The sequence below is a fragment of the Sturnus vulgaris genome, chromosome Z (assembly GCF_052056855.1).
Source record: "Sturnus vulgaris isolate bStuVul1 chromosome Z, bStuVul1.hap1, whole genome shotgun sequence".
NCBI lineage: Eukaryota > Metazoa > Chordata > Aves > Passeriformes > Sturnidae > Sturnus > Sturnus vulgaris.
In genome coordinates, this window is record NC_142283.1 from 65,868,505 (window position 1) to 65,895,761 (window position 27,257).

General features: G+C 39.9%; 2 protein-coding genes across 4 annotated transcripts in view; one reads left to right on the plus strand and one right to left on the minus strand.

Annotated features, from left to right (window-relative positions):
• The window catches only part of LOC148219890 (molybdopterin synthase sulfur carrier subunit-like), an 85,445-nt gene that overhangs the window by 40,430 nt on the left and 17,758 nt on the right, over positions 1-27,257 (plus strand). The window contains exon 4 of one of the 2 annotated variants that reach the window (XM_088156335.1): positions 23,716-25,156. The exons of the other annotated variant lie outside the window; for it this stretch is intronic. The gene's annotated coding sequence lies outside the window, so the exon portion shown is untranslated. Of the gene's footprint in view, positions 1-23,715; positions 25,157-27,257 lie in introns of those variants that run through there. 2 annotated transcript variants of the gene reach the window in all.
• ITGA2 (integrin subunit alpha 2) overlaps positions 1-27,257 on the minus strand; it is a 67,308-nt gene that overhangs the window by 24,870 nt on the left and 15,181 nt on the right. The window contains exons 2-13 of one of the 2 annotated variants that reach the window (XM_014889709.2): positions 23,633-23,756; positions 16,157-16,266; positions 15,180-15,271; positions 10,912-11,026; positions 10,392-10,519; positions 9,100-9,248; positions 7,987-8,137; positions 7,397-7,562; positions 6,091-6,164; positions 4,638-4,776; positions 1,964-2,109; positions 1,023-1,166 (exon numbers count right to left, since the gene is read on the minus strand). In XM_014889709.2, coding sequence (XP_014745195.2) covers positions 1,023-1,166; positions 1,964-2,109; positions 4,638-4,776; positions 6,091-6,164; positions 7,397-7,562; positions 7,987-8,137; positions 9,100-9,248; positions 10,392-10,519; positions 10,912-11,026; positions 15,180-15,271; positions 16,157-16,266; positions 23,633-23,756 — 1,538 coding nt within the window. Of the gene's footprint in view, positions 1-1,022; positions 1,167-1,963; positions 2,110-4,637; positions 4,777-6,090; positions 6,165-7,396; positions 7,563-7,986; positions 8,138-9,099; positions 9,249-10,391; positions 10,520-10,911; positions 11,027-15,179; positions 15,272-16,156; positions 16,267-23,632; positions 23,833-27,257 lie in introns of those variants that run through there. The other variant, XM_088156329.1, reaches the window with a different exon arrangement.

Sequence of the window (27,257 nt, forward strand, 5' to 3'; positions counted from 1 at the left end):
CAAAAAGATGAAAATCAGCTGCCAACTTTCAGCTCCTCCATGTACATTGAAATTGTTTTAGGGTAGTCTCCTGTTGCGCCAGGACACCCTGACTGAGGTCCTGCTGAGGAGGGTGGTCCTTCTTCTCTTATTTATCTGATTGTAATTTACCTAGCAAAGAGACCATTTTCTGTTTTCTCTGGTGAATGTCAGATATTAATTTACTTTGCAGATATCCAGTGAATGAAAGACTGTTCAAAAATTCCAGAGGGCTCCGAGTATGGTTAATACATATATTCTGAAAAAGCCTACTACGGGTCTGAATAAAAAGCACTGTCAGTCAAGCATCAGACAAATAATTAAGCTTTACTGAACAGAGGGGACAACAAGAGTTATGGTAACCATCCAGAGATAGAATCTACAAAACAATGCAGAAAGCTGGTAGAAGAGCATTTCTTACAACTGCTTTGGGAATACTCTCAGGCATTGAATACAGTCACCAAAAACAAACGGTAAATTAATTAGAAAGAGCCTTGAGCTAGATTTTTCAGAGATATGGCCAACCCATGCTATATTAGCATGAAGCACATTGTCTGACAGCAGGACCAGGGAGACACTGAGAGCACCAGGCCCCTGACCACTAACAGTGCTTAGCTACTGCCTTGCTCATTAGCTCCATTTTGGTCTGTTTCAGCTGCCTAATTCCCAGATTACATGCACAAGCAGTTGTGGGGAAAGTTTGCAGCTGCTACTGAAAAGCAGAACATGCAAGGCAGCATTGGAAAGTCCTCCACACACAGCCCTCTAACCAGGAAGTCTTGGCACCATTCATCCCTGCCCTTATGTCACATCCCAGGAAAAGCACTGTGCTCTGTTTCTTGTTGAAAAAGAAAAGTCACTAGGAATATTTCTAAAACCTTGAAAAGATTCACTAAATAGTGACTTCAAGGATCTGGAGAGGCCAAAGGCCTTTTAGCATGCATGTGGCCAATCTGATTTGAAAGAAATTAGCCCTAAGCAATGCTGGCTTGAGCCATTTTTACCTTTGTGATGGAAAACATGTATACTCTCCCTTCTTCCTTCTTCAGGTCATTCATATACATTGGTGCACCCACAAGCAGTACATCTGTCACAGAATCTCTGTTGACATCCACTGAACACACCACACTGCCAAAGTAGGAGCCAATCTGAAATCAGTAGTAAATGGGTTGTGGCTGTATATTTTTGTAAGTCATGTTTTAGCACCTGATTCAGAAAACATACATCCAGTAATATTCCAATACTACTGAATATGGATGAATTAAATTAAAACTGTAGGAAGTCTTCTTGGAAGTATCATATACATATACATATACATATACATATACATATACATATACATATACATATACATATACATATACATATACATATACATATACATATACATATACATATACATATACGCATACTCCATTGTTTCTGTCCTGTAGTTGCTGCTATGGCTTTACCACTCAGCAATACAAATTCCAACAGAAAGTAAGATATGAGATAGATATATTTTTAATAACTGCATAAGAAACTACCCAACCTCTGATCTACTCTCAGATCTGTCTTGCAGATGACACCAAAATCATCTAAAATCATTCCTCTTTTCCAAAGAGAAAAAGAGATTGAGCTTCCAGATCTGTCTTCTGATATCATCTAGTTCATAACTTCTCAGGCAGAGCTGAGTTCACTGAGTCTCTCCCAATTTTAATTGTTGACAGAAGGATACATTAGTTAGATTTGTATATTATCTTTTACCAGTAATTGGAGTACTTCCCAAAGTACTGTTTAAGAGTTACAGCTAACCGCATTGAAATAGTCCAGTGGCAGAGAAAAGTTCAAGTGGATTCTAAATGCTTTGAGACAAAGAGGAATTTTCAAAACAAATTGCAATTTACTGCTGGGTCAATAAAAACAGATTCCTGAAAGTCTGTATTCATGACTAAAATATACTTGCCTGCTCGCCTCTCTGTGACTGCACAATTGCAATATTACCATCACTGTCAACATCATAAACCACCACTCTGCCAGTGTAGTTGGATCTTGGTGCACCCGCAACAAAATAGACAGAGCTCGTAGTTGAGAGAACAGCAACAGAATAACCTGGGGATAGAAGCCAACATTTAACATATGTGAGAGACCATTAACTACAATTTATCAGTTGGTTATCCATAAAGGCTCAGAGGATGAGTCAATCTGGTATGTTAATTGCAGAGCAACAATTCCAGATGGGAAGTTATGCTGCCACACATGCATAAAATTTGCAATATTCTCCTGGAGAAAACAATGACACACAGATCAAGTTGAAGCAGGTTTACAGAATAACACAATAGCTTAGCCTATGCAGTAAAATGTAGACCACAAAAATGTCATGCTTGTGAAGGAGACAGGAAAAAAAGTGCAAAAAGTATCCTTGAAAAGAAGAAATGAAGAGAAATATGAGATGAACGTTTGAACCAGTCTTGGGAGGAACACCTAGCTTCTGCAAAGTTTGCAGTGCATTTTCCCACAGCTCACCAAAACACAGACCAGTGGTTTGTGTGAATAGAAGAGGCAACATTAACAGCTTGTTAGCTGAAGGGCTGATTGAACTTTGAACATTTTAATCCTCATTGCCATTATTCTAGCATTTATTTGCTTTCAGGAAACATCATTTTATACCTGCAAAAATGTAAACATGTATTCACAGTACAAATCTAGCATTAGTACATACTTTAGATTTCTGTGGTTTAGTTCCAGCAAATTTATTTTAAGCAAAGAAAATGAAGTCATTCTTTATAAAGTCGGTAGTTAAACTTAATAAAAAAATGCCAGTGAGGGAACAGAATATGCAGATCTTTTGCATGCTGCAGAACAATATGAGGAGCACAGTCTAAAAGGATTATGTCTCAATCTTTACATCACACCAATCTAATTCAGATTTTTTGTTCAGACACAGGGTGAGAACAACTTTTGTGACTGGGAGTTCAATGAGCAACAAAACAAGATTTTATTCTGCAAGTACACACCTTTCTAATTAATAAAGAATACAATAATTTGAAGTGAGTGGCTGCAGTGCAGAACAGGGGCCAATTGATCAGGCTGTGATGTTCTAGCAGCTCTTTAACTTACACTCCCCCAAGCTGGTGAGAGAGAGCTAGCATGGAGAGCTCCTACTGGAAGACAGAAAGTGGAAGGGAAGCAAAGGGACAGAAAAGTCAACAACATTATTTAGTTCAGAAAGATTAAAATAAATACATGAAAACTGCCTTGCAGTTACCTGAGCTTTTTAAAATTATTAAGAAAATGAAGAGAAAGCCTGAAGAGGTCATACATTCAAAAGAGCTACTGCTCATTTGGTTGGGTTTAGATTTATTCATTTTGTTGGATGCAAGTAATACTGAGCCATAGGAAAAAAAAAAGAGTATGTTAGTTGCAAAGAGAGTATATTATTAAATACCTTCAAGAATGAGAAAGTCATAGATGCTTAATGTAGTAGTATTATGCAAGGATGAAACAGCAGAGCAGGCATGTTGAAGATTTACAGAGAACATTTCAATGAACTGAGAATACTGGCTTTATTGGGTCATAAAAACTTGTCAAAAATACATTTGGAGATTATAAGTAAAATCTCTATTAATTGGTAACAATATTCAGAATCCATAAACTGAACTGGAAAAGGCTAAAGGGAACAGTAAGCACATATGAAACAATAGAAAGTCAATCAGTTTCTCATCCACATCAAACTGGGGAAGAACACTCAAATATTGTAACAGAAGCAATTCATAATGATCAGTATGATTCACTAACCAGCCTTTTCAAATCCTGTGATTTATTATGTCTCTGCGACTGTGCTGGTTTTGGCTGGAATACAGTTAATTTTCTTCACAGCAGCTGGTGTGGAGCTGTGTTTTGGATTTATGCTGGAAACAGAGTTGATAACACAGGGATGTTTTAATTACTGCTGAGCAGTGCTCACACGGTGTCGAGGCCCTTTCCTCTCCTTACCCCACCAGTGAGGAGGCTGGGAGGGGTCACAAGGAGTTGGGAGGGGACAGAGCCAGGGCAGCTGCCACAAATGACTACAGGGTATCCCATTCCATGTGGTGGCATGCTCAGCATGTAAAGCTGGAGGGAGAAGGAGGAATGAGGGGATGTTCAGAGTGATGGCTTTTGTCTTCCCAAGTCACAGTTGTGAGTGTTGGAGCCCTGCTGTCCTGGGGATGGCTGAACACCTGTCTGCCCATGGAAAGTGGTGAATAAATCCCTTGTTTTGCTTTGCTTGCATGCATGACATTCACTTTGTCTCTATCTCAACCCAGGAGTTCACTCACTTTGAATCTTCCAATTCTCCCCCATTCTCACTCCTCTTAAGAGGAGTGACTGAGTGGCTGCTTAGCTGCCAGCTAGGGTTAAACCACAGCTGTGACAAAGACTGATTTTTTTTTCAGCTTACCACTTTGATAATAGTAGAATTTTTAAAAAGTCAAGTTTTTATTCAATGAACAGTAAAAATAATCTTTTTTTACTAAAAATTCTCTTTACATTCTCAAATAATTTCTTAACACAAATCTGGCTAGAGAACTTTCCAACTTTTCAAATATCTTCATCAACTTTTCATACATTTCCAGATTTGTATTTCAGCCCCTTACCTAGGTATGAACTATGATTTCTGTCCTGTAGAATCTTCTCAAACACATGGCTTGGAAAGATCGTGGCTCTGTCTGAAGACTCCTGAACTACTGTTCCACTCCAGTCATAGGCCCCAACTGCACCCAGCAGCAGAACATCCTTCAAAAAATAAAAGTCAGTATTTTAGAACTATCTGATTTAGAAAAAGTGTGAGCAAAGCTGTAGGTCCCATGCATAATTTCCTACATCACTGTGTTTAAGCAAGTGATGCAGACTAAAGCCTGCAGGCAGCTGACTGAGCTGCTCATAACGTGCAGGACTTTACTGCCCTAATAAGAGGGATTATCACCCTTCTACTGCAAGAGGATAAGTGACTACTTTAGTTTCTATGCTCATGATAAATGGGTTTATTTAAACACTGTGTTAATTTCCTAAGTCTGTCCACGCTGGGGCTGGGCTCGCTAAGTCCATGCTTTTATGCATCCATGATCCTCAGAAGACTGAGGATCACACAAATGCAGCAGTACAAAAAAGCTAAAGCCCCTTTTCTCTACAACAAAAGTGCCAATAGTAGCACACAAAAACTGATGCGAATGGACACAGCTTAATTCTTTATGTAAGGAGATGTTCTTGAGAGAACAGCTAAATCTAAAATCCAAATTAGCATGGCTTATTATACAGAATACTTCATAAAGAAACACTTAATCTTACACTTGTACACAGAAAACAAACATAGTTTAGTTTATTCTAGTTATTAAAATTCTTCACTTTGCTACAGAAAACTATAATAAAATTGAATGTGTAATTTTCCTGAAAAAATGCCCATACGTTTCTCATTTTTTGCCATTTCTTAGCATCAACTGCTTCATAATTTAAAACTTCAGTTTGTACAAATACAGAGGACTTATAAAAAATTATTTCATTCATCTTTAAGGGCTATGAGAAAGAAACAGTCTTCTTGTATTTTCAGTTGAAAGCTTATTGAGCCACATTTGGATTTTACAAGGAGGATTTACTTGATAAAGATAAGCTTAAAATCGATTAACATTAAAACAGATCTGATTTTTTTGGTTCTAATTTTTAAGTGAAATATGCTTTAAACATATTATTCATTTTATAACTTATAGATAAATTATTTTCAGACTTGATTTATTTATATTTTGGTGACTGCCTACCAGCTTTACAATATAGCTAGTCACAAACAGGGAGGAATTACATTTTTTCTGTTACTTGAACGCAGAAATCACTGAAATTATTGTATTAACACATCTCAAAATCAGTACATTAAACAAACTATAATACGACTATACTTATTAATATATACATTCAAGTAAAAAAAAAAGAAGGATAAGTTGATATTCTCCTACTTGTAAAAAGTTCTTAAAACTGTACATTGTGTTTTTATTTCTCTTTTCTTACACTCCTGTACATATGTACATCTATTTGTATCATTAAATAATTAAACTCACATACCTTTTTTGGTGAGTAATATGCACTGAAGCCCACCTGTGACATTTCCATTTGGAAAGTATCACCTTGATCAGTACCTGGTAAAACAGATATGCATAAATGGTTATCTCTATATAACCACACAGAGGCCTTGCTGCCTCTGAGTTTAGCTGCAGGGGCCATGTTTATCCACCAAGGTGGCCGAAGCATTTACAAACAATGAAAATCAGAGCTGGTAAACCATAGAAATTTTGGAGGATTTAATAGCAAATTGATAAGACGGAGCCAAGAGCCATGCTGTAAGTCTCTTCCGAAAAGGGCAAAAGATGATGGTCAAGATAGTTTGAAACAGTTTGCACAGTCTTGCCACTGTGGCTGGTCTCTTTTTATGTTTCCTAGGAAGCATTAATATCCTGAAATTAACACTTTAATGACTGTATATTCACAACTTTCATATAGAATCATGAATTTTATTTTCTTATAGGACTTCTAGAAACTGTTGTAATTGTCTTGAAGAATACTGTGACATACATTTCCTAAGCTAGATGGATAGGAATTCAGCGGGAGTTTTAAGTAAAAAGACCTGTTCCCTTGCTTTGAGTAGCAGCAGGGCCTGGCAAAGAATAAATGAAGGTGAAAGAGAAGGGAAGATTTCTTCCTGAGCGCAGGAAAGTGGCAGACATAAGCTCCTTAGGGAGCTGAGAGCAGGCTAGACATCTCCCAGGCAAGGTCTGAAATTAACTTAAATTTAAAAGCCGGCTTTTGGGACAGCTAAATTATCTGTGTGTCACCCCCACAACACCACCTTCCTCTTCGCAATACACAGAAATATGGGTGGTGCTAGGGAGGGGGCCTGGTAGGTACCACACAAACTGCATTTTCAGTTCTGTAATCAGTAACCTAAAATCTTCTGGGTTTTTTGTTTTGGTTTGTTTTTTTTTTCCTTTTAAATTTAAAGTGGCTTGGGATTCACAGAGGTGAAGCTCATAAGCATAAAGATACCTTTATTCTTCTTTACTCTTCTCGTGGTAACAAATACATTTGGTTGCATATGGAAAAGCCCCCATGCCTGAAGCCTGATAGAAATTGTCATAGGCTGTGTAATGTTTTCCCCAAACTGCATAAATTAACCTAAAGCTCAGGCTAATTAGGGGTGGAGTAGCTGGGGGAACAGCTGTGAAAACCAGAGTCCTCCTGGTGAGCAGGGAGCTGCCTGCAGCTCCAGCTACCCCTCCTTTTCACAATACTGCACTAAAGTGAAGCTAGATCAAATCCTAAGCTCATCAGCTGGGAGAATCTGATCTAATTTTTCAGAGACATTGAGCATTACCTTCTATACTAAAAATACGCTCTCCAAGCGTTCCTGCTTCTTCCAGTAGCGCAGCCTCAGATGACACATTGAAGAAATACTTTTCTGTTGGGTGACTAGCAATTCCCTTGATTTCTTTAATTAAGTTTTTAGTATCGAGTTCATTCCTTATTAAGTATCCCAAAACCTTGTGTAAAGAAACAAACAAACAACAAAAGAAGAAGACAGAGATCATGGTGCTCCTCTGTTTCCGTCTGTATTATTTTAGCAAATATTCTACATATTAAAAAAAAGTTGCCTCTATTCATATTACTGAATTGCTTATTCGAGTTCATTCCAATGCAAGGTACCATTCATACAGGAAAAATACATAAGGCCTGGCAAGGGAGAAAATCACTGAAATTACTCAGGCAATTCTAGTCTTGCTTTTTCAGCTAGGGAAAAGACCAGTATTTCCAGCAGTCCAGAGGATTAGTTTGACTTTGCTTCAGTCTCAGCAGTGTAAACAGTGTGTGCGTTACACACCACTATAGTATAGAACATGCACTTCATACATACACAACAAAACAATCTTCAAACATGCAGTGATGTATAATTCTAGTAATACTTACAGCAATGCCAAATCTGGTTATATTGTCTTCATTGCATTTACCTATCACTGTTTTCAAGTTGGAGCCATCATGTGATTCACCATCTGTCACAACAACCATGACTTTTGTGGCTGCTGGGCGTCCTCCAGCTTCAGCTGAGAAGGCATACTGTCTGTTATAAAACATTGGGTTTATCACACATCAATCCATAATGGATGGAGAACAGTACATATAATGAATGTGTCCACCACTGAATTAGAACAAGTTGTTTCTGTAGTGTATAAGAAATGTAACCAAAGAAGCAGAAAAATATGTAGGACTGGAAAGACTGGATGGTCTTTCTGATAAAAATGTAAATTCCAGGGAAAACAATACTTTTTTGTACAAGTATTTCTAAACAAAAAGGGGATTTTATCAGAACTATTGAAATTTTATGACACCAGGAATTGGCATCGTCAAGCTCAGACAAAAATGGAACAGAATTAATAATAGGCTTCTTAATACTAATGCAAATATTGACTCCACTGAAAGCTGAATCTGTTCCTAAACCAAATTCTCAAGTTCATTAAGTTCAGCATGTATTTTGGCCTAGAGATCTGTACTCGATCATCTTCTTGTTGAGAAATGGACCTGGTTTGTATACATGTTCAGAGTCATAAAGCATTGGTTTAAATTTTCCCTGTTTTTTCACACTTATGGTGCTGCAGTGGCAAACTGACAACAGACAAGAGGTTTTATTTTCTCTGCAATCAACCAAAGCCTGAGATGCAAACACAAATATTACTGGGCCCACTGAATGCCTGGATAAACTTTACTAAAACCTTGTCCACTCTGTTTCATGCACTGTCATGTTTAATGATCTGTAGCATAATAACAAGCAATTCTGTTGGGTACCACAATTCCTTTAGAGTAAGAGTTCAACCCAGTGGTTAACAATATGCTTTTCAGCAATTCTAGTTTACATATTCCTGTACCAATCTGCATGGGACACTGTAAATGGACTGATGAATTCTGCCTAGTGCTGGGAACCTACTCTAGGCACATGGTCTTCCAGTGGGAATGAAATTCAAGGCGTTCTCTTGCCATGTAAGGTAAGTTACAACAGTTTCCCAGTAAATCACCAATGCATCTCACCTTGCATTGTCAATGGCTTTGAAAGTATTAGTGAGATCTCCTCCCTTCTGAGACGTTTTCTCCATGGCTTTAACAACCTCATCCTTTGTTTGATACGTATTCAAGTTGAAGACAACACGGGGATCATTGGCATACTGAATTAAACCCACCTATGCAATAAAAAAAGGTGTTAGATTATGATGATTTGCAATTAGTTACATAGAATCATGATGCTTACTTATGTGTCAGGTTGGTGTAAGAGGTCTACAGATGCACAGTTCTCTTTCAATACATATAAAATCAATTAATATTAACACATTTGAAAAGCGAAGAAAACTAAAATGCTCTTGCACTTTATGTAATTTGTATCATTTGTTATGGACTACAATATGTTACTGCAAACAATCTAAAATAGTAGACATTAAATATTTGCTTGGTTACTTCTGGTAGGGCTGATGGATAGCAATAATACAAGAAGCTCTGGGAAAAATAAGAAAATAGCGATAGCTCTACAAGCTGACAGCACCTCAGTCTGGTCTCTCCTGAGGAAGTCCTGAAGGTTAGTTACTTTACAGCACTGCAAACCTTACTTGTCTTTAGTCTAGGTGAAGCTAAAGACATATGATAAAATGTGCATTTAAAACAAAAGGAAAACAGAAAAGATGCTAGAGGTGAGGTTCAGAAAGAACTGAGCAGGAAGCCTAGCTTTTAAGCACCTCACTTCCAAAGTAGCCCAAGGAAGAAGGCAGCCTTTGGGAGAGAGATATCCAGTGCCCCAGTCTTTGTTCTCAGAACTGTTTAGGGAAAATGGACAACTGTAAAGACAGAAGATGTTTAAAACAAAAAAAAAGACAATGAAATTTTCCTTACTATCATCAAATCAAAAGGAAAAAACCCTCAAAGATCAGTGAGTAAACCAGCAGGAAAAGCTTCTGTTTTAAAGAAGCAGCAGTTGGAAAGTAAGAGTGGTATGAAAAGCCCATTAAAAACCTGTTTTATCACATCCCCAAAGGCTATTTTCAACTACTTTTACATCTAATGCACGAAAGAGATCTGACTCGCCTAGATACAATATAGACTTCTATTTCAGTTAATTTATATTTTGGATCAAATTACTAATCCCTTTTGAAATAGGATAACCATGAGATAAAATTCCCTGAATTTTATCTGAATAGGATAACTGTATAACCTGTGGCTTTGAGGGAGGTACTGTAGTTACACAAAATCACATTTGGTTTCCTTTAAAATTGGTTGGTTTAGGTTTTGTTTTGTTTGGGTTTTTTTGGTCTGTCTCAAATATGTCTTTGACTTACCTGGGTTTTGTTAAGGCCTATGTCTAAGCCTTGTACAAACTTTTTCAAAAATGCCCGCACTGCATCCCAGGGATAAATGCTGTTTGACTCATCACAAACCACCACAACATCTATAACCGAGGAACACTCTAAAATAAAAATAAGAAGTGGACATTAAATCACTTGCAGTCTTAATATACTCTTTAGCTAAATTCAGAGGTACATATTTAGGTCTCCCACAGGTAACACTTCAGATCAGAAGGCTTTGCCAGAATGAGGACTCAATAGGAGCATGTATGCAGGTTTTAAGCCTGCACTTAAATGCAATGCCTCTGAATACAGAGGATTAAGAGCATATTTACATCAGCATCAGATGACAATTTGTCAGTCATTACATATAAATCCCGGGACTTTGCTTTTGGCACACACATTTTTTTAAGAAATCAAAATTGAGTCCCCAACGCAGTATCTGTTGATTTTGTTTGATATGTTTGTTTTGTTTTGTTTTTTAATTGAATCCATTTTGCACACGTTGCCTTACTTTGAACAGCAGGAGAAAAGCTTCTTAGGATCTCGAAACTTGGACTGACTTCAGAACAGACTCCTGTTGCATAGTATTGTCTTCCACACTGCTGCGCCCACAAGGGACCACAGGTCTTAAAAAATGACAACGAAAATAAACTATAAAAAACAAACTCTAAAACCATCAAATACTTGTCCCTCCATATCTGTACACGAAACCACGGCAAGCAGAACGACAGGCATACAGGACCAGGAAAGCGCTCGGGGTGCCGGGCCGAATCCCTTTGGAGGAATTCCTGCCGGTGCTGCTCCCCCCACCCCGCGGCCCCCGGAGCTCCGTGCGCGCCGGCCCCGCGCTGCAGCGACAACAGCGGCCCGCAGGGGGCGGCAGCGCCCCGCGCACCGGGCAAGGCGACAGCGACAGGAGCGGGGACAGAGAGAGGAGAGGGGACAGAGAGAGGAGACAGAGAGAGGAGAGGGGACAGTGAGAGGGGACAGAGAGAGGAGAGGGGACAGTGAGAGGGGACAGAGAGAGGGGACAGAGAGAGGGGAGGGGACAGAGAGAGGGGCAGGGAGAGGAGAGGGGACAGAGAGAGGGGACAGAGAGAGGGGACAGAGAGAGGAGAGGGGACAGTGAGAGGAGACAGAGAGAGGAGAGGGGACAGAGAGAGGGGCAGGGAGCAGAGAGAGGAGAGGGGGACAGAGAGAGGGGACAGAGAGAGGAGAGGGGAGAGAGGAGAGGGGAGAGAGAGAGGGGACAGAGAGAGGGGACAGAGAGAGGAGAGGGGACAGAGAGAGGGGACAGAGAGAGGGGACAGAGAGAGGAGAGGGGACAGAGAGAGGGGACAGAGAGAGGGGACAGAGAGAGGAGAGGGGACAGTGAGAGGGGACAGAGAGAGGGGACAGAGAGAGGAGAGGGGACAGAGAGAGGGGACAGAGAGAGGGGACAGAGAGAGGAGAGGGGACAGAGAGAGGGGCAGGGAGCAGAGAGAGGAGAGGGGGACAGAGAGAGGGGACAGAGAGAGGAGAAGGGACAGTGAGAGGGGACAGAGAGAGGGGACAGAGAGAGGAGAGGGGACAGAGAGAGGAGAGGGGACAGAGAGAGGACAGGGGACAGTGAGAGGGGCAGGGGTCAGAGAGAGGAGAGGGGGCAGTGAGAGGAGAGGCGGCAGTGGCCAGAGCGGGGGGCTCAGTGGCCGCAGTAGAGGTTCCGACAGCTCAGACCCCTCCGAAAGCCTCGTCCCGACGGGAATGCTCCTCGCATTTACAGGGTGAACTGCACAGATCTGCCCTGGCCATGCATCACCCCCCATGTGTTTGGGGAAAAATGACCCTGCTTCGCTGCTGAAAACTACCTCTGTAAAATAAGTATTTTCGGCTGGATCAACCAGCTGTACTTCTTTATACCTCTTTATACATACTTATATCAACCACATATTAAGACAGTATTTTGCCGTGAGAATATAGGGGGGCTTGTGTGTGTGGGTTGAGGTGGCAAGTTTGTGGGTGTCTTTCCTTCGTAAAAGAAAACATTAGAAACTCGAGGAAATAAATATAACCTCCACATAACCTCTCTTCAAGCGTTCTGTGAGAAATTACAGTTTCCTTATAAATACACTCTGGTTGCACCCACCTCAGTTTAGAAAAAAAGAGGGACTTTTAGTCTTTCCTCAAGAATACTGGAGGCAGAAAAAGGTCATTAAATTCAAAAGTAAATAAAAAATTAACTAAATCACCCACTGGTTTCCCAGTGAGAGACAACATCAAACTATCCTAAGATATTTGACCAGATGGTGGATTTTCTAGATGAGAAAGGAAGTGTATCCACATTATCTGATCTTGAGATAAGTGCTTTTTTTAGCTGCTACATGGAGCATGGTTAGTTCTTACTGAAAAAGACAGATTTTTAGAGACATGAAAAGCAGAAAATAAATCATCTATATGAAGCTGGAGGAGGGTTACTGGCCTTTAAAATTAAAGTTCTTTTTAGATTGGTCTTATTTGCCCATTCTCTAACTTTTTTTTTCTGTATTGGTGGTAGTTCAAAACTGTGATGTTAATCTTGGAGCAAAAATGTTCTAAATCTTTGTTGATCTTCTGAGAAGAAGAAAGGTAAAAACTAATGTCTGGCATTGCTTAAGTCAGAAATTTAAGATGGACAAATGAACTTGAAAGGCAGAATGTTATAAACGGATGTAGACTTGCCCTTCAGGACTAACATCAAGAAATGTAGACATAAACTGGAAGGTCATTGAATGGAAGGGAGAGAAGCAGATGGATCAGGCACCAGATGACTGCAGGGTGACTGCAAACCTGCAGCCAGCATGCAAAGCAAACATGGGTTAAAGATGTGTGGTGAGAAGCTGTTGAGTTGGGAAAATACCAAATACACTGTATAGTGCCTGGGAAAGACTCACGTGGAATTCAGCATAGACCTGGTCACTGATGTTTGAGAGAGGTATATTTTTAAAAGAATATTTCAGCCAAAAAACTCTATATTTGTTTAGCAAAGCAAAGGAGAAAGGTGTTTGTGGGCTGTCAAATAGAGAAGGGAGATTTTACAGGCAGGGAGATGAGAGCTGCTTCTTTCAACAAAAGGCACAGCACTGCCCAGCAAACAAGCTGATAAAAATTAAGATGGGAAATCCAGAAAAACCTTGTTAACCTTCAGTGAAATTCTTCAGCACCTCTCCATCAGGACTAAGCATGCCTCAGAAAAATGTAATGAGTGTGTGGGAGATGACTGCCCAGCACTTAGAATACCTGTGGGAAGCAATCCCCTGGCATCAAACAGCAAAAGCACAGATGTGCCAGCCTGGTCACACTCCCCAGCCAAAGAGCCCAGGGACTGAGCAGGCTGAGAGGGGTCACAGCAGGAAGGAGAACAGTGAGCTGGGAGGAGGAAACCCTGAAATAACCCGAAGAGCCCATCACAGAGGCCAGCTGCCTCAGACAGAGCAAAGTCCCGACGGGAAGCAGCTTGCAAATACGAGCAGGCAGTCCACGCATGGGGTTCAATACCCGTTCAGTACAATTAAGTCACAGGGCTTTTGGTATTTGTAGAAGCTAAGTTACAGATAAGCACCTATCTCCAGTACCTCGTTCTCCTTATGTCAAAAAAGAACTCCTGTTGATGAACGTGTGATTGTTTATGCCTTAGAACACAACCTAGCTTTTTGTGGTTTTTTTTTTTTTTTCCCTAAATCCATGCAATTAAAGGAGAATCAATCAATAACATGTGGATCAGGAAATACTTTTTAACTGAGAGAAGTTCAAATATTATTAGAAAATACAAATTTCCCTGCATAAGATATTTTAAAACACTGCAGTTACTTATACAAATTAAAAGTGGGTATGCACAGGACATTAACAGTAATTGAAAGATTATTCAAGAGAGAGAATAAGACTTTTTTAATCAAGGCCTTTTCAAGCCACAAGTCAAGAAAATTACTATTGCTGTATTCTGAAGTTATTAATAACTTTACTAATTCCATGAGAACTGCTGGGAAGGTTGGAATTAGGCATACTTCTAAGTACTTCAGTTAACTGAGCCACATGTTAATGAATATAATAGGTACTTGAATACTTTTGTGATTACTAGGAAGATACAGCAAAAAATACATAGCTTAAGGACAACCTAGAGCTCTTCTCTGTAATTTATTGTTTTACTTACTGCACATGGCTACATCAAACTGAAATACACCTACACAACAGTTTTCATTCTCATGGTTAGGATCATAAAAAAAGATATTTAACAGGCATTCACTTCCTTTTGAGTAAGAATTCCATTTTGCAGGCTCCAAGGACAGTGGATTGGGGAATATGCACTGAGAAAATGCATGCTCTTCCAAGCTCACTAACCAAATAAAACACATCACAAATCCAAGGGACTAGAAATACTCAGAATATCTTAGGAGAACAGTGCCCTGTGTGAATGATAGAGAGATTATATAAAGTCTTGTGAAAGCACAATCAGAACTATAAAAGACTGCCTTAAATAATTAATGGTGGAAATATTTTTGTCTATATTGTCTGGCTTAAATTACTGAGACATTAATTAGGATAAGATGTTTAGGTAAGTGACAAAGGAGAGACTTCACAATTTTCCTGCATTAATGATACATTTTGCAATTGATTTTGGACCTGAGGTAATCGCAGTGGGATGTACTAATCCATGCTGCATAATAAGTACATTTAGCTTGGATTTAGGAAAAAATGTGGAGAATTCTGGTTTCTTGATTCTCCTGAGAAATTTCTGTGTGTACTGCATATGATCTGGATACATACCAAAAATCCTCCAGTTTTTGAGTTCTGTATCAGAGTCAAGCCAAGGTTCATCTCCTCTTTAATTTCAGTCACATTTGGAACATTTATTAAAGCTGAAATAAAAGTAGATTATGTAATGACAGAATAATAAATAAGATGTAGAAGCAATCTACTAAGTTAGAATTCTTTTCAAAAGCTTGATTTTTCAGAATCTAAGGCGCCTCTTCCAAATGGCTGCATACAATTCTGAGAAGAAAGAAACAAAAGCCAACATTTGGGAAAAAAAAAATGCTAACCCTTAAATATTCACATAGATAAATTAAATATGGCCATTTAGAGTATCTGCCCTCAAGAGAGCTGAAGGCAAAAGAGAGGAAGAAATAATCTACCTTCTGCATATTTTTGGCTGGCTGAGTAGCTACTGTTACATTCCTCAGGACACCGGACTCCTGTGACCCAGGATCAGGCTTTAGACAAAAAACTGGAAGGGGCAGCGGAGGGCAGAAATTATCTGCACCACAAGTAAACATAAAGGAGGCATCTCAGCACACCCTGCTGCCTCATATTTTCACTGTATCCGAACTTGAACTTTTATAGTCAGTTTGCAAACACAGACACACGCCCTACCCGCTTTAGGGAGGACAGGACAGGCAATCCCCCAAGGCACCCTCCCCTGGATGCCAGCACGGAGCCCTGTGCCTGCCAGCTCTGGGACCCTTGCCTGGAGGGCACAGACCCCAGCTGCTCCAGTGGGTGACACCGAGACTCCAGGGCCTCCAGCACCTGGCACCACCTGGCCAGAGCCCAGTGGCAGGCACCAGTTTTTGCTCAGACAGAGACATCAGCACTGAGGCCTCGCAGCACACACACACACCTCCACAGAATCTGAGATTATGGGGACAGCTAGTTAAGAAAAGTTTTAATAAGGTAGATTGGCCTCATACAAACACAAGGGAAAACTGAACAAGTGCAGCAAGACATTGTGAGTTTGAACATACCTTGCAAATTTAATTTTTTACATGTGTTTTTGGACACACCAACAGGACATGCGTATATATCTCCAGTTCTGTTGGCAGGATAGCCACTCCAGGGTGAACCAACCAACAACCTAAAGGAAAAGGAACTTCATTAGGTCCTTAGTGATACTGAAAAAGTTCAGCAGCAGCATTGCATGGCACACTACAGATAACAGGTAGAGAGGTTTTCACAAGATATAGCACCCAAGGCATTCAGGTGTAGGAGTCTTCTCCAGAACTGTTTATTTGAATGTCAGTACACTGCACTGGATTCAGCAGGGGCAGCTTTGGTGGAAAAGAATGGGAGAGCCTTTGAGGATTCAGCTGCCTCATACACATGTACGATTTTAAATGTGACATTATGTCATAGGTTAGAAGAAATATAGTGAAAGTACAAAAATATATAGACACACAAAAAAAAGAGAAATATATATGTTGGGGATTGAGAGACATATTACTTATTGTTCTATCAGTTAATGGTTAACTGATTCCTTTTAGATTATTCTTTCAACTGATAAGAAGCATTTTCTACAGGATCTGCTCAGTTAAAAACACTTATGTCTGAGCTTGAGCACTACCACACCTTGATCACACTGAGTCAGAAAGAAAATACTGTAGGTGGTAACAATCTGCTGCATAAAGTCTGTAATCCTGAACAAGAAAGTTAATACTTATGATAATTTTGTCTACAACACAAAGTGATTCATGTTCTCTGACTCATTCCTTCATTTGCCATAAGGTTTCCCCCCAACATCTGCTCCTCAAGACTCTTAATTTTTATCTGAAAGCCTTCACAAAACTGTTTAGTTCACCTTCTGGAAACACTGCTTAAGAACACCTATTTTGGTGTTTGGTTTCAGGTTCTCTTTCTTGTGTGTCTGGGTATTTTAAGAATGCCTAACTCCTTCTCAATTACCTTGCTGGAAAAGGGTGATCTTGCAGGCAGCGGGAACAGGACTTTGTGTACTTACAGCATCTCTAAATGTGCAAATTAGGTTCATATAAACAGCTCTCTCTAACAAAACAATGTACATTGCACTAGCTGTGAGGAGGCCTCTGATTTTGTTGTTATTCTGTGTTTTTTCTTGTTTCTGAGCCTTTTCAGCACAGTGGAAACCAGAACTGCCACAGCTCAGGACCAAATAAACAGAGCTCATAAGCAACTACTGCACTGGTTATGTGCCAACAGATAACATAATCTGCAAATACTTGCAGTGACACAGAGGGCTGGAGCTGGTCAATAGTGGGAAGAAGAAGGAAGAAGAACAGGAGGAAGACGTGGTGTTACACTGTCTCACCTTGCTAGGTACTACCAAGTTAGGTGCAGGTATAAAGTGCAAACTGGGCTGATGGAAGGGAAGGGATAGGAGTTTTTGTGGGAACAGGAAACTGTTTTAAAATGGATGGCAAAGCTGCGTGTGCAACATCTGAAACTGGAACAGCTTTCCAGCATTAACTGTCAAGATGAACATTGCCCTGTGTACATTTATAAACACTTGTAATTTTTTCTAAGTTTCCCAGAAGGCAAACATATTTCAGAGTCCTTGCAGGATGACAGCTACTGTTCAGAGAATGGCCTTGTATCTTGGAAATACCCTCTGCAACCACTCCCATCTGGTGATGAAATCTGTGAATCTCTGTGTTGTGCTGGCACTGTGCTGCAGCCACAGGTTTTCCTGAGAGCCCAGAGCACAGAGTTTCACTCACATGAAGGGTGAGTGAGAAGAAGAGGAACAGAGGCATGCTTGAGCACTAGGTGACCTCAAATCTAAGGCTAACTCCAAGAGAACTCCGAACTCCACCCCTGCTACTGACATAGAGACAAACATCATCCCTGCTTTCGTGTGTGCTAAAAGCTGTTCTCTCCTTCTCAGCACGCATACTTTTGCTCAATCCATTGGCAGTATTTGCCTCTCATTTTTCCTGTCCTCAAAATTAACTGCAATCCAGACACAAGGAACCATCACTTCTAAAACTTGATATTCACAAGAATAATTTTACTTTTGCTATCCCTGAAACTAACCTTGGGGCTGCTGCATGGTACAAACAGAAAAATGTAAGATGAAACAAGACAAACTTTTCTCATTTTAAATCCAAATTTAAATCTATGCCAGGTAAAGAAACTTAATTTTGTCTTTTACTAGTCTTGCACTCCTCACAGTTTACTGGGACTTATTTTATTAGCTTATTTTTCCTGTATTCCCTGTAGGTTTGCAGAGTCTGTGAATCTCAATGTCATACCTAGATTGCAGGCCAAAAAATGCCACTCCATACACAGAATTCACACTTAGAATTGACGGTTACTGATGGTGATTTTTAGAAATGAACAGAGCCATTAAACCTGTTCCATTATTTGACTGAACTAGTCTAACCTGTCATCAATACACGACAGAAAAAATTATTAACTGACTTATGCCAAGATTTGCCCTCTACTTTTATTTGCCAGCCTTAACAGCTCTAGGAAATAACACAATTTTTATTTCTTTTGTATTCTTTGCCTTACTTATGTTTAGTACCAGCCTTAATCTACATAAGAAATCAGAAAGTCCTGCTTGCCTTTCAAAATTAACATAAACCATTACTGCAGGAAGTTACACAACACTGCTCTGGGAAAATGCATGTGTATCTGTCTGCAACATCAGAAGTGAAGACAGCAAGGGAATATCTGGCTAGCATCCTGCTAACTACAAAACTTTTTTTACTGTAATTAGACAGGATGCATGAGACAAAGTGAAGCGGAATATGACAGGAAAGAATGCAAGAAAGTAGTACTAAAATACTTGAGAATGCTTGTTTCCAAATAAACTGTATCATGTATAATGCATTAATTAAGGCTCTTTTTCAGCCACGAGTTAAATATTTCTTTTTACAAAAGTTCTTTATGTGTCCTGGCAGACTGTCTTTACAAAATACTACAGTGAGTATAATGTAGTATCACTACTGATGTTATTATTCATCTCCCTAATAATTCTCCAACACTGTATAGAAAGCAATGGCACTAGGAAGTCAAATGAAGTTCAGCAGCAATGCCTCACCACACAAGCTGCAGGAGTGGCAGATCAAAGTGCAACAGGAATTATTTCTGGGAAATTACACCATGAAAAAGCTAGTAATCAGCAAACTGTGATGTAGCAGAAAGCAAAATCAGAATTCATAGCAAAGGGCTGAATTCCCAGCTGTTGTCAGAGCATGTTTTATATTTTCTGGTTTCTTTCTTTTTTTTCCTTCTCTTTTCATGTATTTGCTTCTTATTGTGTTGTGTTTTGTTTTTTTTCTAAACATGAAGATTGCTAATAGGAAAATAAAAGTAGAAAGAAACTCTCAGATCATGTGGCCTTTTTTCCTACAGTTCCACAAGTGGTGAGTAGATATGAAGATCAGAAAACTCTTCATGCAGAGATGCTTCTCTGCACACACTAAAACACTTCTCACCATCTAAAACTTTTGATCCTTTCAACAAGAATCAAAAGTTCAAAAACTACAGTGAGGAATGGCAAGAGAGTTTGAGTGACAAACTCAGAAGTCCTAGAAAAAAGCAGCCAGAGCTTCTCCAACAAGGAAAAGGGCAAACTGTGCTGCATGCAGTCAGGGAAAACAAAACTGGGTAAAGAACTCAGCGTTAGCAGTGCTTCTGGCACTGAAAAGGCAGAGCTGCAACAATGGCAGCTTCTGTTAGGAAAAAAAAATAAAAAAATTACTCTCCTCAAAAGAAATGGCCTTCCTCATTAGAATCAGAAAGCTTTGAAAATTTACTGATTTCAATAGAAGTTCATACAGAAATGTGTCTTTTTGGCAAAATATGTTATTGATCTGAAGAAGTCTCCAGAATATCAGGAAAAAGGTCACTATATTTGGTGACCAGTGAGCAGTAGACAATGATTTTTAAAACTACTTTTGGTAGTGTGACATTGATGTGATACATCAGTAAGTGCACTGTAAGGTGTCATTACTAATATGTGAGATGATACAAAATATTTGAAGACACAAAAATCCCACAATATAAGTTTAAAGCCAAAATAATTTTTAAAAGTGCAAATTCTAAGCACACAGACTCAGCTGAGCACGTGTCTGAAGACACGTGTGTAGGAAAAAACATTTTAACACCTATCTACACCTATTGCAATCTTTCTCAGGTTTTAAACCTAAGATAGCTATAAAACCAATTCTCAGCATGGAGTAAGTACTGTTACCTCTGAAGAATGTAGTGTCAGCTGCTGTTCAGGGAATGCACATTCAAGATGAACTTGACAGGGTACAATCTGACTTTCTAAAATATTATGTTTATAAAATAACATAAAATTTGGTCTCAATTTTAGATTCGAATGCAAATGACTGCTTGACAAAGAGAACTATGGCATAGACCGTTTCTGTGGTGGCTAATTTACTTGTGTGGTGAACTGCTTTTCTAACTGATGAGTCTCACTGGTATTCACAATTTTACTTGAGTTCATTAAAGAGCTCCTTCTTTAAAATTTCCACCAGGCACTGTGAAAAGCTTGAGCTGTGCTTGACTTGCAAGTTTGTCCTTATTTATGAGCATCACATGCCACCAAAGCTCATCAATTCACAGTGGACCAGTACCCAATTATCCTGGATTGTCTGTCTCTAACACAAAAAAGTCTTCCTTATTGGTTTGTGGCACAGCGTCCCAACATGTACCAGACACTTCAATAGTCCTGCATTCCCTTTTGGATTGCCTTCCCTCTTCTCACTGAGCTCATCTCCAAGCGAAAGTGAAAACCAGTACCAATTCTGCAAAAATTCTCCCTTTATAATTTCTTTAGTTCTTACTGCCCAGAAATACTGCTGAATGATATAACTGCCATCTGCTATATTTCTATATCTCTCCCTTCTACTCTGAGAGAGTACAGGAGGTTTTTTTAAGCTGTATTTTATATAGCATCTTGTGAACTTATTAAGCAAAATCTAGGAAGTGATAAAATTTCTGGTAGGCCTCAGATTCTGGATAACCTATTCTGGGGAGAGATGGCACCCCAGTAGCACATGGTGCTGTGAGCAGCCCCACTCTCTGTGCCTGGACAGAATTTTCTAATACATCACATTCTTGCTGCACAGTGACAATCTTCACAAAATCATATGGTGACAAATGCTCCCCTCAGACAGAAAAATCACCCTGATCTTATCTCAGACTGTTTATCTTGTTCCCAGCTCAGCCATGTCAACAAGAACTCTGTGCATGGATTGGAGCCTATGTGCTGCTCATAGGAGAAAACAACTCTACTGAACAACTTGAAAGAGATTGAGTGTTCTGTTGGTGTTGGAGGGGCGGGGCTTGTCTGTTTGCTTGGGATTTTATTTTGGGTTTTAGTTGTTGTTTTTTTTTTTTTTAATCATGCATACAGGAGAAAGCTCTATTGTCCCAAGGAAAAGAAAATAGCCTAGAAATCAAGAGAACAAGACAGTAGAACATAACTCACTTTTAAGTTTGCCTAATGATTTCTTGAGCGGGAGACTGAAAAGGGCTTTTCTTCACTGAAGAGTCACTAATAAGTCTTAGTTAGTTGAACACACGCTGATAAAATTTCACTGATTTTTGGAGATAGGTCAGACACCATACAATGAAAGAACTAATGGTGAAGTGCCTACATACAGAAAAGTTTACCAGATTCAAAACATTCATATACTTAGGAGAAGATTGGTTGAACTCCATGGTCATAAAGACCCTTTCCAGCCTTAATAATTCTATGATTCTGTAAGGTAGGAAAAGTTAAACCAAAGTTACTTTTTTCCCCTTCTATTCAGCACACAATATCCAAGAAGGTGGTACTGGAGGAGTTTTTATATTAGAAGCAAAAATAAAAGAGGAAAATATAAAACATAAATTGCTTGAATGGTTCAGGCACCTATTGCTTATTCTGCAAGCTTACAGAAAAAATTCACAAGTATAAAACACACGGCAATTTCTCCATGTATGAGGCAAAAATGTACAATTCACTGCAGGCACACATTCTCGTTCTCCTTCAATGACTTTACACAGAAGCTGTTTTTTTGGGTACAGCTTTTTGGTTTTTTGAGTGTTTTTGGGGGTGTTTTGTTTATTTTATTTTTTGTTTAAGAGATCTCTGATCTATGGGTGACTAAAGACACAATTAAAGCAGGCAGAAACGTGGTGAGAAGCCCCACAGCATCAGATGAAGCGTTGGGCTAGGCTGGAAGCCTACCCAGCTGAAGGAGAGAAAACGCCAGGGTTTGAATTCAGAGGATACAGCCCTGCTCTCCCCTTGCAGTGTCTCCTGGTGCCTGGAAGCAAACACCACTGACAAGTTGGGAGCTGTACGTTCGTGCATGCAGCCACACAAAGGTGTCCCCGAGCAGCGCCATCACAAACATCTCAGCTGCCTCTGTAATCCTGTACCCGCTCTTCCAAACTCCAACAGCAACATACATTTTCATGTGCATTTCCTTCGATCTCAGATTTCAACATCTTTATTTTCTGTTTACTGAAAGAAGTGCAGTTACTGAGTCTGCTGTCACTCAAGCAGAACTGCCAGTTCGTGGTTATTTGGTTTCTGACACAGTTCCTGTCCGTGAAGGACGACAGGTCTGAAGTGTCTCAGCATACTAGAATATGTACAATCCGTGTGGCTTTCTTGACTTAAAGCTATATATACACAGACAGCCACTTAGCAGTTCGGTAGTTCTCAACTACTTTAAAAAATTTACAGTCCTTACACACAACGACACCTTAAGACTTGTGCCTGCTGAGGTTGCAGAAGAAGAAACAATGCGTCTTCGACTAAATGTGCTTAGTCATATGTTAAAGTTCTTTTTGAAACCAACATTAATAAGAAAAATATTTTACTAATTGGTCTTCAAGCCAAATGTTGGCAACAGTGGATTTCAGGTCAAATTTTGTGGCTGAAAAGATGTAGCAGACACAAGGCTGCTATGATTGTGTTATGATATACATCCCAATACACCATCCCTTGAGAAGCAAGGAATTAACACTGTGTCAGACATAAAATTACATCCATTTAATTTAATTTTAATATTAATAATTAGAACTCACCAGACCTAAATAATTTGTATTAACCTTAACAATGTTAAAATGGAAAAATATGCCACATACTCGTAAAATGTAACAAAGATGCTCTGGGTACGCAAAGAAATGATATGCAAGTTAAAATTCTAAAGAAATTGTCAGCCTAAAAATGAGTGTGCTGGAGATGAAGTATAAGATTACCATGAGAAAGACCTTGGGCAATAGGGTGCTAAGGAAAAAAGTGTGAAACATGACATGCATCTGTTTTTAGAATATCTCAACTTTTGGTTTAATAACATTAAGTATTTATTCGTAAAAAAGATAGCTCCAATATAAAAACAAATTAGCCAGAAACTCTTTAAATGAAATTTGGAAATTAATTGGAAATTAAGAATTGCAACGTTTTTTACTTAACCTTTTAGCAGGAGATAAACCAAGCCATTCAAGCAGCTTACCATTTGCCTTGTTCATTTATAAACTGTTGAACTGCATATCCAAACTGCTCTCTTGATGGACCAGAAAATATTTTTGCTTCCAGGAGACCAACATTGTAGGCTTCACAGCAATTATGAAGAATGCCTGTTAACAGAAAGATTATGATTATCGAAGAAGCAATTACAGAAGAATTTTGATCCCAGTGAAAAAGGCTCTTCATCTGCGACAGCTCCCCCAACAGAAGAAAATAAATACAGCCTTTGACACATACTTGAAAAAACAGTGGTTTTGCTACAGTTCCCTGGCCATGTGGAATGCCTCTCTAGCACTCTTTACGTGTGTTGTATTACTGTGGGCAGAGATCAATGACTCATTCACTGTTTGCCTTAACAAAAGTTGCAGCGTTTCTAATGGGAATGTTTTAGTTGAATAGAGGCAAAATGTATGATTCAGAGGTCTGTTAACCTCCTTTACCTTCAGGCATAAGTTAAGCTTACAGCACAGCAAACACATCAACAGCCTGCTGAGGTACACTAGAATCACTAGAATCTTTTAGGCTGAAAAAACCTTACTCAACCACTGCCAAATCCACCAATAAACCATGTTCCCAAGACCTAGAACTACACATCTTTTAAAAACTTTCAGGGGTGGTGATTCCTACATTTCCTTGGGCAGAGTGTTTCAGTACTAGACCACCTTTTCCAGGAAGAAATTTTTCTTGATGTTGAGATTAAACCTTCCCTGGTGGAACCTGAGCTCATTTCTTCTTGTGCTATTGCTGATCCCTACCTGGCCACAGCATCCTTCCAGGCAGCTGTGGAGAGTGATAATGTCACCCTGATCCTCCTTTTCTCCGGGATAAACACCCCCAGCTCCCTCAGCTGCTCCTCACAGCACTGGTGCTCCAGACCCTGCCCCAGCTCCGTTCCCTTCTCTGCACTCACTCCAGCCCCTCAGGGTCTTTCTTGCAGGGAGGGCCCAGAACTGGACACAGCACTCGAGGTGTGGCCTCAGCAGTGCCCAGCACAGGGGGACAATCCCTGCCCTGCTCCTGCTGGCCACACTATTGCTGATCCAGCCCAGGATGCCATTGGCCTTCTTGGCCACCTGGGCACACCCTGGCTCATGGTCAGTCACTGTCACCAGCACCCCCAGCTCCTTTCCAGCCACTCTGTGCCAGCCTGTGGCACTGCCTGGGCTTGTTGTGACCCAAGGGCAGGACCTGGCACTTGGCCTTGTTGAACCTCACACCATTGGCCTCAGCCATGATCCAGCCTGTCCAGATCCCTCTGCAGAGGATCTGCAGCAGATCAACACTCCCACTACGCACTGAGCGTGCACTCGATCCCCTCATCCAGGCAATGGAGATATCAAAGCAAAACTGAGCCCTGGAGAACGCCACTTGTAACCATCCACCAGCTGGGTACAGCTCCATTCACCTCAACTTTCCATGCTCAAATTGCCCTGACTTTACCTGCTAATACTGTTTATATTTGAGTTTGTGGCACCGGAATAAAAATGAGATTATCTCCTGTATCAGAAAACATAATTTTTTGAGTCATTTCATTATCACGCCAGAAGCCTTTGTTTTCAGTCCAAACAGTCTGAACAGTTGTCCAAACAGGAAAACTTAGAAATACAAACATGCAAGGTAGAACAGCATTAATAAATCGTGACATTTAACATTGCAACTCTACTTAGCTGTGGTTTTGTTCTTAATTGCTTTTCCTTGGGCACTTATGTGCCTGGGAATAATGGTTTATCATTCCATCCCATTTTGCAAGGAACCAGCAATGTAGACTAGGGACAAAGCTGATTTTGTTGGACATGGGAGTCCACTCCTCATCTATAAAGTGCCTGGTTTTCTTCTGATCAAGAACTGTAGGTGGATACCGAGGAGAATATCCAATTGGAAGAATGGAGGAAAAAAGCTTGACTACCCGAGGGACTCTGCTGTGAGTAGGTAACTCCTTCCCCAGCATGGATGTGGAAGGACTGAGATAACAGTGGTCTCCCAGGAACAAGTTAGAGCCCAGCTAAGGAACACCTTAGAGCTCCTGAAAAGCCTCCAAAAATGACAATGATGGAAGAAATCATGACTTGTGGTTGCACTGTGCAGCTTCTCTCTAAAGTTCCCAGATGAGGAAGGTTCACAGAGTTGCTCATGAGTTAAACAACATCCCTCATGTTTCCCCTCCCTTCCTGTGTGCCCAGACAGAGTGAGTTTTATCTCCTTTACACACAAATATGCCTCACCACAGTTATTTAGTATGAGTCATTATGTGGTAAAGAACCAGCCTTTTCAATAATCCCTTATAACAAGGCCACTTTAAGGAGAAATGGCATCTTAAAAATATAATCTCAAATTCTAACGATTACTTTAGTTTTGATGGGCAGAGAGCTTACTGTTGGTATCACTTTCTCCCAGGTCCCAGGAGCAGCTTTGGGAGAGAGGTTAACAGGGTTTATATCAAGATGAAACAGCCCATCACATTAGTTGAACTGTAATAGTAATAATGATAATAAAATCATAGTGAAAATATTAAAATCACAACCACAGGTTTGCAGGCAAAGTTCATGACCTGTAAAAAGTGTAATGTATATTGTACCCTTGCCCACAAAATTCAAAATAGAAACATTGGCTAGCAGAAGACTAAATACAACTCTAAAGTAGTAACTACTTTTTTACCACAAATTCAAAACAGGAAGTCATATATTAGTTATCTCAAACAACCAGTATTTACAGTCAGCCTCTGGAAAGCAAGAAGTCACCCACTGCTAGAAGTATAATTCCTTGAGAAACATCCTTAGAGATAAATATATTTCCTGAATCAAGCTATTTAAGACTGGAGAAGAGAATGTGTACAGACTCTTTACTCTGTGTTTTGAAAGCCTTTTGACACTCAACACAACCTCATATAATCACAGTTTATGTCTGGGTTCTGAGGGCAGGGAAAAGGTATTGAGATAGTAATCGACAATTGCCAGTAATTCCTTTGTGATCTAATATACTCGTATTTTATAAAAATATTTTCTTCATTACATATCCTGGGGGAGGAGGGGGCAGGATTGTGTCTGTTGTTAAGTTGTATTGTCCTCAGGTCAGAAATCATTATCCTCAGTTAGAAATCAAGCATGATGCAGCAGTGTCCCCTTCTCAAGAACCACAGATTATACCAGAGTGTCATCCTGCACATAAATACTGAAGAAGAACTCTCCACTTTATATAATGCACATGAAAAGCAAAGAGATGGAAGCAATCTAGAATGATAAACAGTTCCACTCTGACCCACAATCCAGAAACATTTAGAGAAAAACTTATGACTGTCTGGACTGTTACACACTTACTAGCAAATCACACTGCAACCCGAATGGTAACTCTGCTGAGGGCATTGGGCAACGTTGGTACAAATACATGGAAGATGTTTCTACTTTATGCCTAATGTGAGAGTTTTGTTAAATGCTACAGACAGGGCATAAATTTCCTCCAGAACTGGGCAAAAGTACAGGGAGCATGCATGACAGCCAGCAGCCTGAAGGAAAGTCCCCATGGTTCAATTCCCCTGGGGAGCTGTGACAAGTCAGATGGGGCCAACAAAATCTGTGCTAGGTTATGTGTTGCCTGTTCATCTCCTGCCTTGACCT